The sequence below is a fragment of the Mercenaria mercenaria genome, unplaced genomic scaffold, assembly GCF_021730395.1.
Source record: "Mercenaria mercenaria strain notata unplaced genomic scaffold, MADL_Memer_1 contig_4903, whole genome shotgun sequence".
Taxonomy (NCBI): Eukaryota; Metazoa; Mollusca; class Bivalvia; order Venerida; family Veneridae; genus Mercenaria; species Mercenaria mercenaria.
This window is the reverse complement of record NW_026463170.1, coordinates 50869-66218: the sequence shown is the minus strand read 5'-3', so window position 1 is coordinate 66218 and position 15350 is coordinate 50869. Positions and strand designations below refer to the sequence as shown.

General features: G+C 34.9%; 1 protein-coding gene across 1 annotated transcript; it reads left to right on the top strand.

Moving 5' to 3' along the window:
• Window positions 1-221: 221 nt before the first annotated feature.
• On the top strand, window positions 222-11187 carry LOC128554284 (acyl-CoA dehydrogenase family member 10-like; the record flags this gene model as incomplete). Its single annotated transcript, XM_053535541.1, has 6 exons — window positions 222-296; window positions 1130-1288; window positions 2153-2217; window positions 3290-3437; window positions 3729-3802; window positions 11026-11187. Coding segments are annotated over 6 exons (683 nt in total), but the record flags the coding sequence as incomplete, so codon positions are not given.
• Between the last annotated feature and the right edge of the window lie 4163 nt (window positions 11188-15350).

Sequence of the window (15350 nt, the reverse complement as noted above, 5' to 3'; positions counted from 1 at the left end):
TAGGTGCAACTAAACAGAACAAAAAAAAACCCCACAAACAACAAATATACAGCTGTTGCCCTTTATAGGTCAGACAGAAATTCATTCTATTAAATGTTTGGAGCATTAAAAGTTATAAATCTCAAAAACCTATGTTTAAAGTGTTGTTTTTGGTGATGTAGCTTAAACAACATGTTGTAATATTTTATTTTAACTTTGGTTATTGTTTGTTGCCTCTTCAGTTGCTACAATTCAGTCTATCTATAGTAAGAGAAGGAGTTATTGTTTGTGTTTCTTTGTAGAAATGGTGACTTCAGGTAATAGAGGTTCTGACAAAGGCTTATTTAACTGACTTCTATAGTTAAAGATTCTTATGTGTTTATAGTGGTGCAATTGTGGACTGATGGTATAAAGGATTTTGACACAGTTCTGTTATGACAAAATGTGCCTAAATAACAAGATGTCATACAAATTAAGACAGTCCGATATAGACAATCTCTGCAGGTTCCTTTTCGTTATATATATATAATTTTATATTTTTGTAGTCCTGTTTGGCGCCATATAACCTATACTGTGTTGGTGCGCCGTAAAACCATAATAAATAAATAAATAAATATAATTCGCTATATCTGTAATGTCTAGACCTATGTGTTTAGCCTTGTTCAGGTTGAGCTATAGTAATGGGCAAAAGAATACTGAAACTGCATATTGACATTGGCAATTTGTCAGTGCTGGTCTACAACATTAAGTGCTTCGATAATGTGATAATTTTGATTTAAAAAAAAAATCAAAGGTCTTTAACCATACTTAGAGGACCTGTTGATAGATAGTTGACTTTAATGGAATAATAATGAGCTGTGTCTTTCAGTGTCATTTTTCTTTGTATTAAAATTTTATTGGCATGGGGAGATACTCAGTTTAAGCAATCTATACCTCTGTCCCATTTTCACAGTAAAAACAATCTTGCAGAAAATAAGTCAATGAAACTTGACCAGAAAATAATCATCAGAGATATTTACAATACATATAGTTTTTACATATACATTGCCTTACTTCACGAAAACTGAAAATTCAAACTAGAATAAAAAACATAAACCTTTTCTGAAGAGTAAATAGTGGTACTGAATGAAATCAAATTACATTTCTTCAGGAGCTCTTCATCCTAAGTGTAAGATATGTGTCTTTATGGGAAAGACTGATCCTAAAGCTTCTACCCACCAGCAACAGAGTATGATTCTCGTTCCCATGGATGCCCCAGGTGTCAAGATTATACGACCTTTGAGTGTCTACGGTTACCAAGACGCACCAGGTAATTTGAAAAGTACTTTATCATGTTATGTCACTAGAGATCTAGAATTCTTCCATGTGAGGAAACTATCCAAATGACTTGAAAATGATTGATGGAGTTTGCAGGTGCCTAAAATCTTGTATCAAATTAGCCTAGGGATGTCTCTAACAATAAAAATGGCATTGTCCCTAGCATTGAGCAGTGTGGATCTTGAAAAATTACAAGAACTTAAAACACAACAAATAAACTGGAATTTGTCTGTTGCATTGCACTTTGTTCTAAATTTTTCTTCAGTCTGTGTAAAACCGGTTTGGTAACACAGTTGTATGTCTTGATGAATTATGTAAATTCAAGAGAATCCATCTGTATATAGATTTAAGACCAACATTTTAATCTTGTCAGTAAATGATATTTTGTGCCACACACGAGGAAAACCAACATAGTGCATTGTGCATAACCAGCTTAGATCCGACCAGCCTGCCACATCTGCGCAGTTGGTCAGGATCCATGTTGTGGCTTTCAAGCCTATTGCAAATTATAAATCCGTTAGTGAACTGCATGGATCCTGACCAGGACTGCGTAGATGCGCAGGCTGGTATGGATCCTTTTGTGGTCACAAATGCACCAATGTTGGTTTTCTCATGGTTGCAGCTCATTTCATGTTCATGATGATTTTCTCAGATATCATACAAAAAGACTTACATTATGTACATGGTATTTCAGTATTTAAGTCTTGAATTTTCATTCTGCACTTTCTCAATTTCACTTTTAGCTGGGACTTGCTGAGGTCCCTATTTGAGTAATGTCGTGTCCTACTTTTCTTGTTGCCTAGGTGAGGTCGTTGGGATTTGAGATTGCTCAAGGTGTTTTTTGGGGACCGGTTAGGAATACTTCAGTGTATGCGACTAATAGGTCATGCTGAAAGGTCACTTAGTCTCATGGTACAAAGGGTAAGGGAGTATTTCTTTCAAGGTTCTGGACATGATTTAATAGTTTACTAATAATATTATTTTAAAATTGATATTCGTTGACTTAATGTGACATGCTAATCACAGTCATGTTTTTAAGTACATTTTTACTTTTTAAAAATAATCTTTTTCTGCTTTCACACGGTGTTCCTTCCTAATATGAAGTAATATTGTCAAATGAACAATGTCGGGTCTTCTGCAGAAACGTAATGCATGATACTCAGAATTTAGGATTGACCATTAATGGTGTAGAACTTTACATGTAGCCATTACCTGATATGACTACTCTAAGATTGTTTCACAACAAAAGGCTGTCATTTTCCATCTCTATACTCGGTTAAAATGTGCAATTTTGTATGATAAAAATGATATATTTGAATGAACTTTAGTTTTGTTATAGAAGGTAAGAGTGAAAAAGGTCTCACAAAAAGTTAGTTCAAGTAGTTGGGTCACAAAAACTTTCAATGTTCTCTTTGACATTTTGACAAAAGGCCCTTTTTGTTCTAGCAGTGTAAATGTTACATGACAGCAGTCATCTGTCTTCCAGTTCCGATTGATGTATGGCAGTTGTCAGTTACTTCCAGAGAATATGTTAGTACTGGTACCAAATCCTGGAAAGCTGGTTTTTGGCCAAGTCATTTGCGAGGTTTTCAAAGGAAATGAGATCAACTAATTCCAAAAAGCAAACAGTATCAAAGATGTTAATTGAGCCGTGCCATGAGAAAACCAAACATAGTGGGGGTTTGCGACCAGCATGGATCCAGACCTGCCTGCGCTTCCGCGAGGTCTGGTCAGTATCCTGTGTTCGCTAACAGTTTCTCTAATGAGCAATAAGGGGGGGCCTTTTTTGAAAGCGAACGCGCAGTCTGGTCTGGTTCCATGCTGGTCGCCCAAAAGCCACTATGTTGGTTTTCTCATGGCGCTGCTCATATACTATATATAACATGTATTATGTATTCTTCTTTCTACTCACCAAATCATAGTATTAGTTACTTCTTTCAATTACAGAAAAGAACACTTTTTATAATTTGAAAAAACAACCTATTTGTTACAGACGATGAATAGAGTGGCTTTTGGAAAGCCTTTAGCAGCTCAGGGAACAATTCAAGCAGACGTCGCACAGTCAAGAATAGAAATTGAACAAACTAGACTAATGGTGCTAAAAGCTGCCCATATGATGGATAACTATGGCAACAAGGTAGGTCAAGGTCAGGTCAAATGTCAAGGTCTAGGTGAAATAAATGTTCATGTTTATAGAATTAAAAGAAAATGAGTTGTTTTTTTTCATATGACAGAATGAGTGTTTGTTAGCTAGTGATACAAAAACTATAATCCTCAAAGTATAATAAATAAAAAAAAAAAATGGAATCTGGGTGTTATGTCAGTTCTTAGATGATTGTAATATATTAAGAGGGAATGTGTTTGCTAATTTCAATTGTTTATTTTGATTTCCTTAAGTTTTATATTATATTTCTTCGATGTATTGTAGGTAGCAGCTAATGAAATAGCAATGATAAAAGTTGCGGCACCAAATATGGCGTTACGTGTGATAGACAGAGCTATTCAGGTGAACTTTTATCTCTATGGTATCCTGTGAAGTCATTAAGTTTAATTTCGTTGGCACATAGTTTTGTGGTTTTGGGTAAAACATGTTTTAAATGGGGATATAATTTACTGGATTTTGACATTTGAAAATTAAATGAATGGGCATTTATTTATTCATTAGGGTTTAATTTCGTGGGTTGATGCACCTAATGAATATTAGTCCCCACAATATATTATTGATTTCACTGTATATGCACAAACTGCAGGAACATAAAATATTTGAGCTGCGCCAACGAGAAAAACCAACATAGTTCGTTGCGACCAGCATGGATCCAGGACCAGCTCTGCGCATCCTAACAGTCTGGTCAGGATCCATGCTGCTGGCTTTCAAAGCCTATTGCAATTAGAGAAACCGTCAGCGAACAGCATGGGTCCTGACCAGACTGCGCGGTTTGGTTTTCTCATGGCGCGGCTCATTTATATGCACGAGAATAGCCAGATTGAAACAGTTTGCTGATTTGCTTTCCGGTTTACTGAAGCATGTATTTTGAATGCTTTTAAAATGATTTTCTTTTGATTTTTTTTTTTATGTTTTGAAATATTAACTACGTCTAAGTGCTTATCAGATAAGTTGCAGCATGGGTGAATTAAAACATAGTTTTGTCCACATTTATAATGCAATGTAGAAATGAAGTATTCATCGTATGTTCTGTTTATAAAAAAAAAATGCAAATAGTCGTCTTTTGCTGTCCTGCAACTTTGACTTTTGTTATTAGCTTTTGGTTACAGTAAACTTTAGAATGTATGAATTTAGAGTTAGCTTTTACCTGTATCACAACCAAACTTTCCTTGCGGTAATGTTGTTACACAATGTATTCTAGAAAAACAAATCAGCTAAATTTTAAAGCTGGGCTTAACTTTGATAAAGTAATGACAAATTTTTCCAATACATGTATTCAGATATTATCAAGTGTCCCTAAACACATATTGTGACAGAGTAATAGTGTACAAAGCTTTTGACATGAAGTGAGCTCCAGTGAGCATTATCAGAGTTCTAAACTTCGTATTTTTTCTTCTTTATTTTATACTTTGTTATAAAAATATTTTTTTCACTTAAAGTAAATGAAAATTATAATGTTGAAATTATCAAGAGGGTAATTTGTATGTTAAAAATGATGTTCTTTAGTGATTTACTGTAAATTGGGTATTTTTTTCCCATTATTTGATAGGCAAATGCCATACTTGGCAAAATTAAGGATGCTGCTTCAAAATAGGATATACTTTTTGGGATGATACTACTTTTATTTATGGATATTCCAGTTTTGTGGGAAGTCTGTTGCAAAATATGAGAGAAAACTCATGATTATGACCAGTTAGTTTACAGTAGAGTTAAGCTATGTTCACATTTGTGTGGTTATATATGTACCCTGGTATTTTACCCTTGACTGACTCATGGTGGTGCTGGGTTTGCATGACGATTTACCCATCTGGCTTCGTATTACTCGTGGGAAGAGTTTTACGTTAGCTGACGGTCCAGATGAGGTTCATTACGTGCAGTGGCAAGACGCGAATATTTAAAAGGCTGCTAAATTAGAGATGATGATTTACTGTCTGAATAATTAGATTAAAATGAATCCATAGCAATTAAAATGTGTTTACTGCTTCTGGTACTGTTGCCACCAGTTGTTTAAAAAAAATTTACATTGTAAGGTATACTTTAGTCTTTTCTTACGAAATAAAAACGACTGTGGCGTAAATAACATTGATGAGAGGAGGGTGACTTTTTGTAAGTACTTCTGCCAATATGCAGTTTTACTGAATTGTATGAGATGTTCTGCGTAAAAAAAAAGGGGAAATTTTTGATTTTGTATATGGCATCCTTGTAATGATGTTAATGTAAAAGTTAATGAAATATCATAGACTGTGCGGCTTTGTGCTCAGAAGGAGGTGAGCATGCTTTTATTTTTACAAAAGAACTTGAGAACATTGAGTATCCCTTGTTTATTGCATAATTTTAAAACTTATTTTTTGTTTTTTTATTTATTATTTAAGCATGCCTGAATGATCTGTTAAAGATATAGTATGTTATGGTGGAAGATTTAGTGGGACAGTAAGATTTTTGTGCATGCTTCATTGTTTGTTGTGCTATGAGGTTTCTGTTAATCAAATCCAAATTTTAAGAGGTTGTATTTTACATTTTCGAAAAATGAATTCATTTTATTCATATGAATTTGCAATACATGTTGATGGTTATTACATTGTTATGTAGGAAGTTCTAAAAGCTACTCGTCCACAGTTTGGCTGTGAATTTTTTCAACTGTTCATTTCCACCAAGTGTGCATTAGAATGTATATAAACTATAACACTGAAAAATTATAAAGTGGAAGAAAATGATAGATATTGGTAAAACTACAAGAAGAATGTGTTTTTTTCTGCATCATTTCAAAAGTGTTGCAACGGTTTACTACTTTCGGCACAATTTTTGTTTTCTTATTTTTGTATATCTTGCAAAAAATCTTATGTCAGTAAGTTTGTACCTGCAACTTACTTTTTATGGATTTTGAGAGTAATTATTTTTCACCAAATATAGATGGGTTAGTCCATTATGTGACAACCAGGTTGCAATGAATTTTTTGTGATTTATTTTCAGCAAGTTTTCAACTTGTAATTTGTTGTTTGTAATATGAAAAAGAGCAGGTGTAAGTTTTTGCATTCGAGAAAGAAAGAATCTGAATAGGTAGCTGTAACAGTGTTCTTATTCATACAAAGTAATTCATTTATCATGTATATTGCAACTGATGTTGAAATAATGTTGTTAGAGCTGTTTATAAATATTTATTTCTCATGGCTCTGATGGTCTATTTTTGTATATTGTTTTTGAGAGGTTTATTTTTTAACAAATAGGGGAAGATTAAACTCAGTACTCAGTTTTTTACTAGCTTTCCCTACATTACCTTCTGCTTGCCATTTGAGTATTTGGAGACGCACTATGAGAAAACCTAACATAATGCATTTGCGTCAGCATGGGATCCAGACCAGCTGTGCGGGGATCTGGTCAGGATCTATGCTGTTTTTGCTTTCAAAGCCTATTGCTGTCCACCTGACTGCATTGGTGGCGGTTGGTTCTGGATCCAGGTGGTCTCAAATGAACTTTGTTGGTTTTCTCATGGTGTGGCTCATTTCTCTTTCTTTCCACATGTACAAAGACCTTTGGCCATCATTAACACATCTATTTGTATATTTAGCAAACCCACATACACCAGACATGATAAGAAGTTATGTTCAAAAGAAGTAGTGTCGTGTTCCTATCTTACAAGAACTTTGGTGCTTGCTGTAGACATGCACTTGATGCAATGGCATAATGTTCGCTAATTATGAACAGCTTGTAGACCACTGACCATATAACAGTATATTGGTGCCATGCCATTTACTTCAGATGTTACTTTACTTGGACACACTAGTCTTAAGGGGCTCATGTCTGCTGTAATACAGATATTTTAATGAGCTGGGGAAAAAGTTAGAGGGTTAGTAAAATAAACTCTAAAATATAGATGACTATATGTGTATACTACTTACATTTGTAAAAAGAATGTATTCCTTTTCTGCATACACTGTCTATATGCTTGCAGAGTCATGGTGGGAATGGTTTGAAGCAATGGACTGTCCTCTCGCACTATTTCCATGCAAAGCAAGGGTTATTAGGATTGCTGACGGACCTGACGAAAGTTCACCGACGGACTATCGCCAGGAGTGAGTACAAGAATTATTCAAAACTGTAACAAGTGATATATCCAATATAGTGATATTGCAAGGATTTTGATGGCCTTTCAGTTATCTACTAGTTCAGACATCTGCTTGCAAGATAATTATGGATTTTAAGACTATTTTACTTTTATCTGCGACAAGCTTAATTCTTTGGTATATGACCTTTTTACAGCTATATAATGAGACTTTCCAGTTTTGAGTATGTATATTTATGTATTGTTTCCTATTACATGAGGAATTTTTTTCGAATAAAGAATTATTTCTTAAAATTATATGATATGAGATTGGAATTGCGAATTCCATTTGTATAAATACTTTGTCTACTGTTTCATTTTAACTTTAATTAAAAATTTGAATCTCATCGACTGTTTTGCTGACATTTCTTAAAAAAGACATATTACTAACTCACTCACGCCCTCCAATCTTTAAACTTGCTGCTCTCACACATTCACATGATCGCTCACTCACTGGCTGTCCAACACACGCTCGCTCCAATCATGAAATTCAGTTTTTGTCAAAGGGTCCTCGCTGTTCAAGTTATGATTTACATTTTCAGTGATTAGACAATAAGTTCAAAAATTTCTCGTCTTCTATTCCAGAAAGGCTTTTTTTTTGTCTCACACCCCCCTCCACACATGCACACTTGGGCAGACATATTTTTGCCCTTCCTTCAGTCCGTCTGTCAGTCACACTCATTTCGATAAATAATGGAGAACAATTATAATTTTGAAAGAGGTATCTTCAACTTTCATATGGTGGCAGGGCTTATGGCGTAAGTAACCCTTGTTTTTGTGGGGTCTCTCAACATCAAAGGTCAATGGTCCAGGGGCTGGACATGAAAAATATATTTCTGGTCAATAACTGAGAACCACTTGACAGAATGTTGAAACTTCATGAGGATTGGACAATCAGAGTAGATGACCCTATTGATTTTGGGGTTACAATCTATTTAAAGGTCAAGGTCACATTAGCACTGACTTGGAAAACCTTTTCCGGTCAGTAAACTTGAGAACCACTTGGGCCCAGTATGTTGGAAGTACTTAGAATGATTTACATGCAGAGTAGATGACCCTATGTTTTTGGGGTTCACTCCATCAAAGGTCAAGATCACAAGGGGCTGAACATAGAAAACTCTTTCCGATCAATAACTTGTGAACTTTCTTGACCTAGAATGTTGATACTTATAGGTTCATTGGACATGTAGATGTATATATACTACTGATTGTTGGGTCATATATCAAAGGTCAGGTCACAGGGCCTGGAAAATGGAAAACGTTTCCAATCCATAACTTGAAAAACATCTAGGCCAGAATGTGGAAACTTAGTGGGATGATTGGACTTGACAAGTAGAGATCCGATTTGCATGGCAACCACAGTGTCCCTCTTCTGGCTTTCGCTCTGTCCCTATTGACTTTTGCCGGTTTACGCCCTATTTGACTTCTTGACCGGTTCGACTATGCATTGGTGGTGACATGCGCTTTTCTACAAAAGCATCTAGTTTGAAGGATGCCTTGCTGTGAATCAGACTTCAGATTCTTTCCTTTATGCGGTATGCTTTAAGATGGTTGAATGCCACAGTTTGTCGTTCTCTGAAAACCGCTAGTCCTATTTTAAATATGATTTTGCACTGTCAAGTTACTACCAAATTATGAAGCCAGCTGTGCGCGATCTAGGGCTATCTTGAGTCGTCTTGTCTAGGTAGATGTTTTATAGTAACCAGAAAAAGTATGTTTTAGGTCAGTATTGCCAATCAAAGCTCGGGTCCTACATGTTGTAGGATATTGTTGGGTGGTATGCAACCAGAAACAAATACATTGTTTTGAAGCAAATGTTTCCATCAACGTCTGTTCGTATATTTTACTGGGGAAATATACTAGGAATAGTACAAAGGCAACCAGATTAAACTTATCTGAAGGACCCTGTCGCCAGTCAAATTTTTAGTTCTCTTCATTTATAAGTAAGGTTGCAACTAAACTACTATTCCTTGCCAGTATATAGGTCGTCAGAAAATCCTGTAATTGAAGGTTATGTTTCCACCATACTCGGAACCCTATCCTTCTTGGGTAAGATCCTGTTTTAGTTCAGCAAACTAGAAGTGTCGACCTGTGGGCTAAAACTGAGCCAACCAGACTCTTAAGTGCTTCTTTCCCAGATAAGAATTTGTCTTGATCATCAGAAAAAAAAAACTTGTTCTTGAAACATAAACATTGGGTTTATACTTTTTCGTGGAAGATAATAATTATATGGCACATTAAGACAGACATTAAAAGCATCATCAGTGTTTTTTTTTTTTTTTGCTGTAATTCTGATAACCGGCTATCTTCTTTCCAGGGGCTCCATTAATATCACACAGCTGTTGCAGAATTTTTTGTAACAATACAATCTGTTTTCGTTGTGGGGGAAATTGTATTTGATTTGACAAATAGATTGAAAGGGTATTAAAACTACCCTCAGACTTTTACGCAGAAAATGGATTCGGACAAAACCCCACGGCGGGGATAAATATATTCCCCGGCCGATTTTGGAAAAGGCCGGACAATACTCGTTTAAGTATACTGTTGGATGACTAAGTTTAATGGGGATTATTTTCACTTCACTTACTTCTATGGACATATTTAATCATAATTACATTATAAGTGTGTTTTTTTTTTGTAATGATAATGTATTTTCAAAATCTAATGGTGGATTTTATTTCCTCCTTGGTTTAAACTGAATGGGAAATATTTTGGTCAGGAGGAAATGGCACTGGCCTACTCTTTGCCGAAAGTTTTCAAGATTAATTCGTTTGCATCAGTTTTCTAAAGGTGCATGCGTCAGTTGAATTAACGCTTTTCTTTTATGTGTGTTACTGTTACTGCATGCTTCCAGAAAAATATAGGTATGTGACTGATTTTCTACACATAAATACCATGACCAGTGTCCGTGAACCTAGCCTTACTCATTTGAATTATCGGATGACTTGGTCATCCCTTGACGGGGCAACGAACCAATCACATGATATATTACGCTTTTGTCCCAAAACGTTCCTTTTTTGGACTTCGTTGGAGCCCCAGTCTCACGGCATACAATACTATTTGTTGGTGTTTTCACACTATGAACTTATTTTCAAGTTATCTTACATACATATTTCAGCCTTGAATCTTAAGTTTATACCCAAAATAGTAAATTGCAGAAATACGAACAAAATATTGCACCTCCCCCCGGAGAAACAAACCACGTTTTTTTTTCTGCGTTTAGTGATGAAATCTTTTTCTACGCTTTTGTATAATGGTGTTCAAGTAAGAAACAGACAAATAAATGGATAGTTTTTTTTAATCAAGCTTAAAATTTACTTAATGCATTTACATATAACAAACATGAGTTATATTTACAAAAACTGAAACAAACAATTACTTCAAGTCTAAAATATATCAGTTTGCTAATCAATGATTAATAATTTTTTGAACAGTAAAAAATGACAGGATTTTCTTTTTATTACAGAGTCACGGCGGAGCTGGACTAAATTACGACTGTCCTTTGCCTTATTTCTTTGCCGCAGCACGGACTCTTAGACTTGCTGACGGTCCCGTCGAAGTTCACGGCGGACGGTGGCGCCAGGAAGTTACAGGAAACATGCCCAAGTGTGATAGTGTTATGAAATAAATTTCAGTTCTGCGCAACTTAGAAAATCAAACCTATGGAATAAACGATTATAAGCAGGCGCATTTTATGTAATGTTAACTTCTTTGTTATGAATTCAGTTTTCGTATAGATATATGTACATCTACTTTTAGATACATATTTAATAAATCTTTCACAAAGTTTTGATTAAGAAGTAAATTATTATTTTATATACCATAGTTCCGTCATGATTCTTTTTGCTGCTAACTTCCACCATTTAATTCACTAAGATTTACAGTATGAATTGATAGGCCAGTCAATTGTGCAAAATAATTCCCGAAGTCCGAACCGAGGTCTAGTACATCGAGTTAATTTTCAAGTTTTATGTTCAAATTGTTAGGCGAAATTAGCCATGACATTTGGTGTTGAAAAACATAAGCACCCCAAACTGGACCAGCCATTTATATAAAGAACCATGTAAAAATTGTTGGGTGCGCGTAAACCAAATAAATAAATAAATGTAAAATACAATATTTTGTTGTATAGGACTACGTTCTTAAAGTGTCTTTATTCATATATTAGCTAAGGATAAATGTAACGATATTGCTAAAATTATATCAAACGCCGGTTGTTTTTTGTACCATCAAAATACCCTAACCTCTCATCACGGTGGGAAAACGTACTAGATATAGCCCCAACAGTAAACAAACAGATCTTTCGTCATTTTTCAGCCCCAGAGGTACGATCTTGCTGTAACAACTCTTATTTAACATATCCAAATATGAGACTATTGTTTTTAATTAATAATTAAATGATAATTTGGCCATTGACGTACTGTTTAATGCCAATGAAATGCAATACGTTGAAATACTTTACTTGAAATGCCAGATGATCACCTACCGTAATTAATAAAAAAGATCTCGAATAAATCAAAATTCTGAATCCTATGATTCTCGTGCAGTTGTCAAACTATTTTTGTTGAAAAAGTAGGCCTTGCAACTTTTAAACTAAACAAGATGTACCTCCCTAATGTACCGGGGATAGCTGTATACTGAACCAGGGATAGTTTTTATGAAGAATAATGCACATTGAAATAGGACAATATTCAGGTATTTTCATTGATGTCTTGAATAACTACAATGATACCCACGTTCTCATTATAACGGAAAATACTTATTAACATCCTCCAAGTTAATTACTTTTTTGATATACATTTTATGCAAACTTCATTGTTTAACTCGGCCTACATCTTTTGACTACTATACAGTGCAGCTACACCCGGTGCAACAAGTTTATTAAAACAAATATGTTCCACATTTTGCAACTTGTTTTTCAACGAAACTTGATATTCGTTTTGATGCTAATCTTTGTCAAAGTGATATTATTTGTTTTAGGGAAAGACAACATATCTCAAACTAAGTCCTTAGGTTTGTTTTGAAGGTCACGCTGAGTGAAAAAAAGATCAAAATATATACATAAACGGTAGCAACTTTATTATGTTTAATTAAGATTTAGATATAGGTTTATATTCCATTTGATCAAAGAAAAACTTGATAAAGTTAAGGAAAAAATTAAGGATTTTAATATTTTTTTTTAGTACATTTGGCGGTTATAAACTACTTGAGAATTCGACAAATCTACTGCAAGAGTTCCAATGTGGTTTGTCAATATAATAAAGCTACATCATTTTTGCATAGAAACTTAATTTATAGAAGGGCGGTGCGCCAGGATAAGTACCACGTGCTATATAGCCAAATGGTTATGGCTAAGTGCTTATTAAAATAAAGAACTAAATATATCGGTGGATGAGTGAATCTTTTAAAAGTCATGGCCTTCGTTGCATCACCTTGTTTCTGTTATAAATCTTTTTGTTTTTGAACATTTTAAAGTAAAGATTTTCGGTCCGATGGAACATGTTACATATGTTTTGAAATAATTAAATGTTACATTCTTAGTTTATTATCTCATCAAGTTAAAGAATTCGACGACTTATATTAAACATTTGGCAACAAGCATTGGCTGTTTGACGGTAAGCATTTTGGCATTTAGCATTAAGATTATGACCTGATATCTTTCTACGTAGCATTTGGCGATAAGTAACTGACATTTAGCATTACATATTTGCCATTTAGCATTTGACAATTAGCATAGTGCACCGGCCTTCGTTACATATTTTACAAAGTTGTATAAGACAAACAGCTATATACAATCCGTTTGAAGTCTTACTACGGGATTAAACTATCGGGGCTCAAACCTATACGTTTTATTTGACTACATTAGATAATATCATAAATACTATTTGATCCACCTTCTCCGTAACCAGGGGTTTTCCTTAAATCCTCTTCAAGACATTGCCATTGGTATTACGCATCATTCCAAAGGACTGCGAGCGCGATTATAGAATTCCTTTAAAGTTTAAAAAATGAATTCTAAATTTATCATCAAAAAACCATTGTAAATTTCGGCTATTTCAGATGTCATTTTCTTTAAAAGTTTGGTTTAATTGTTTGACGGATTGTTATTAAACTGTTAGGATATCTAAATAAGCATAAAAGTAACATTTCCATGAAAACATTGTAAAACTGTTCAAAAGATGTTTAAGATGTTTTACGAAATTGTGATTTTATCCGTTTTTTTTACCGTGAATGGGAAAAATACATTTTATCATTCTATTGATAATTTAAAAAGATGCTACTACCACTTTAGAGACCGGTAGAATACCGTAGAATAATGTATAGTAAATATCTGGATCTTGCAAAATTTAGACTGCAATTTGCGAACAACCCTGTTACGGAATAGCTTGATCAAACCGTGTTGCACTCTAATCAAAATTACAAATTTTTAATTGTATTCCATTTTAAAAATCCGAGGTTCAAATGTCAATATCAGTCGATCAAAAATAATAGTTTTAGATGATTTATATATAACAGTAACCATGTGTCTTGATAAGCACTCTCATCTCTAACAGGGTCGTCATAGGCCCGAGTTTAACCAGGGTAGATAGACGGTATGATATACATGTAAAAATGTGCACAATAACATATTCTTTGCACCATATATGTGTGCTTTCACTTGCAAATGGCGAGTCTGATCGAGGTATCCACTTTTAAAGTCACGATTCATTTTTATTTCGTTTTCGTTTCGTTTCGTTTATAGAGAAGTGTACCGAATGTCCATGCTAGATCGTCTCATTTACATGTATATTTCACAAATAGAATTGTAGAAACTTGTACAGGAAGTGTCGTACCAATACAAGCTGTTATAGCGCAAGTAAACTTTCAAACAGAGTTTATTACCCGGCTTGCTTATGCGCCACTTGAAGAATCCTTTCTGTGAACCATACTTGTATTCCCAAGGAGAAGTGACATCTTTTCTACGTCCATCTATCCACTCGTATATAGATCCAGTCCCTTTCACCAGCCTTCTCACATCCTCGTACTTTTCCTGAGAGTCTATGTTTATCAGATGCCCGCCGTCCTCCTGGCACCGCCGCTCCGCAGCATCTTGGGTTCGTTGTTTGTCAGCATACAACTTCACGCAAAACCTGTGCTTTGTTAGATTATAGTGCTTGGGACAATACTTGACACAGACGCCAAACTCTGTCTCCATTCTACTTTTAACATCAGTGTCACATGACGTTATGTTTACACCGCACTGACGTGTTCGAAATCTGGACCCAAACTGACCAGGTTGTGCGGTACACTCTCCCCATTCACTCCACGCCAGACAGGAATGAAAATCACAGATTTTGTCTTCGATATTTTCAATCGTTTGCCCTATTAATTGCAGTTCCGGTTTCTCCAGTTTTATTCCAAATTCCACTAATTTTTTTCCGTTTAAATCATCGGATTCTGTCCCGTTTCCGTCAGTCAGCGGCGCACAATGGTTGCCGCGGACAAGGATAAATATCGCCACATAAAAAAGAATGTTTCTACCGTGTTTAAGTTGCATTTTGTATTTCTGATTTTAAGAGTCTGGAACACTATCAAAATTACCTTATTTCTTCTCCAGACTGGTGTTAACATGAATTTGTAAATGGATTTGTATTTTGCGCAGGGCCTTTTAATGAATTATGTCATAAGTATATACGTGGGTGTAGCAAGAGGGTGGTTTCAAAGTTACAATTGTTGAAAAAGGTAAGCTCGGGAGTGGGGGTTTATACTCCATTGATAAAATACTCTTTAATTCCAATTTTCAATGTTAGT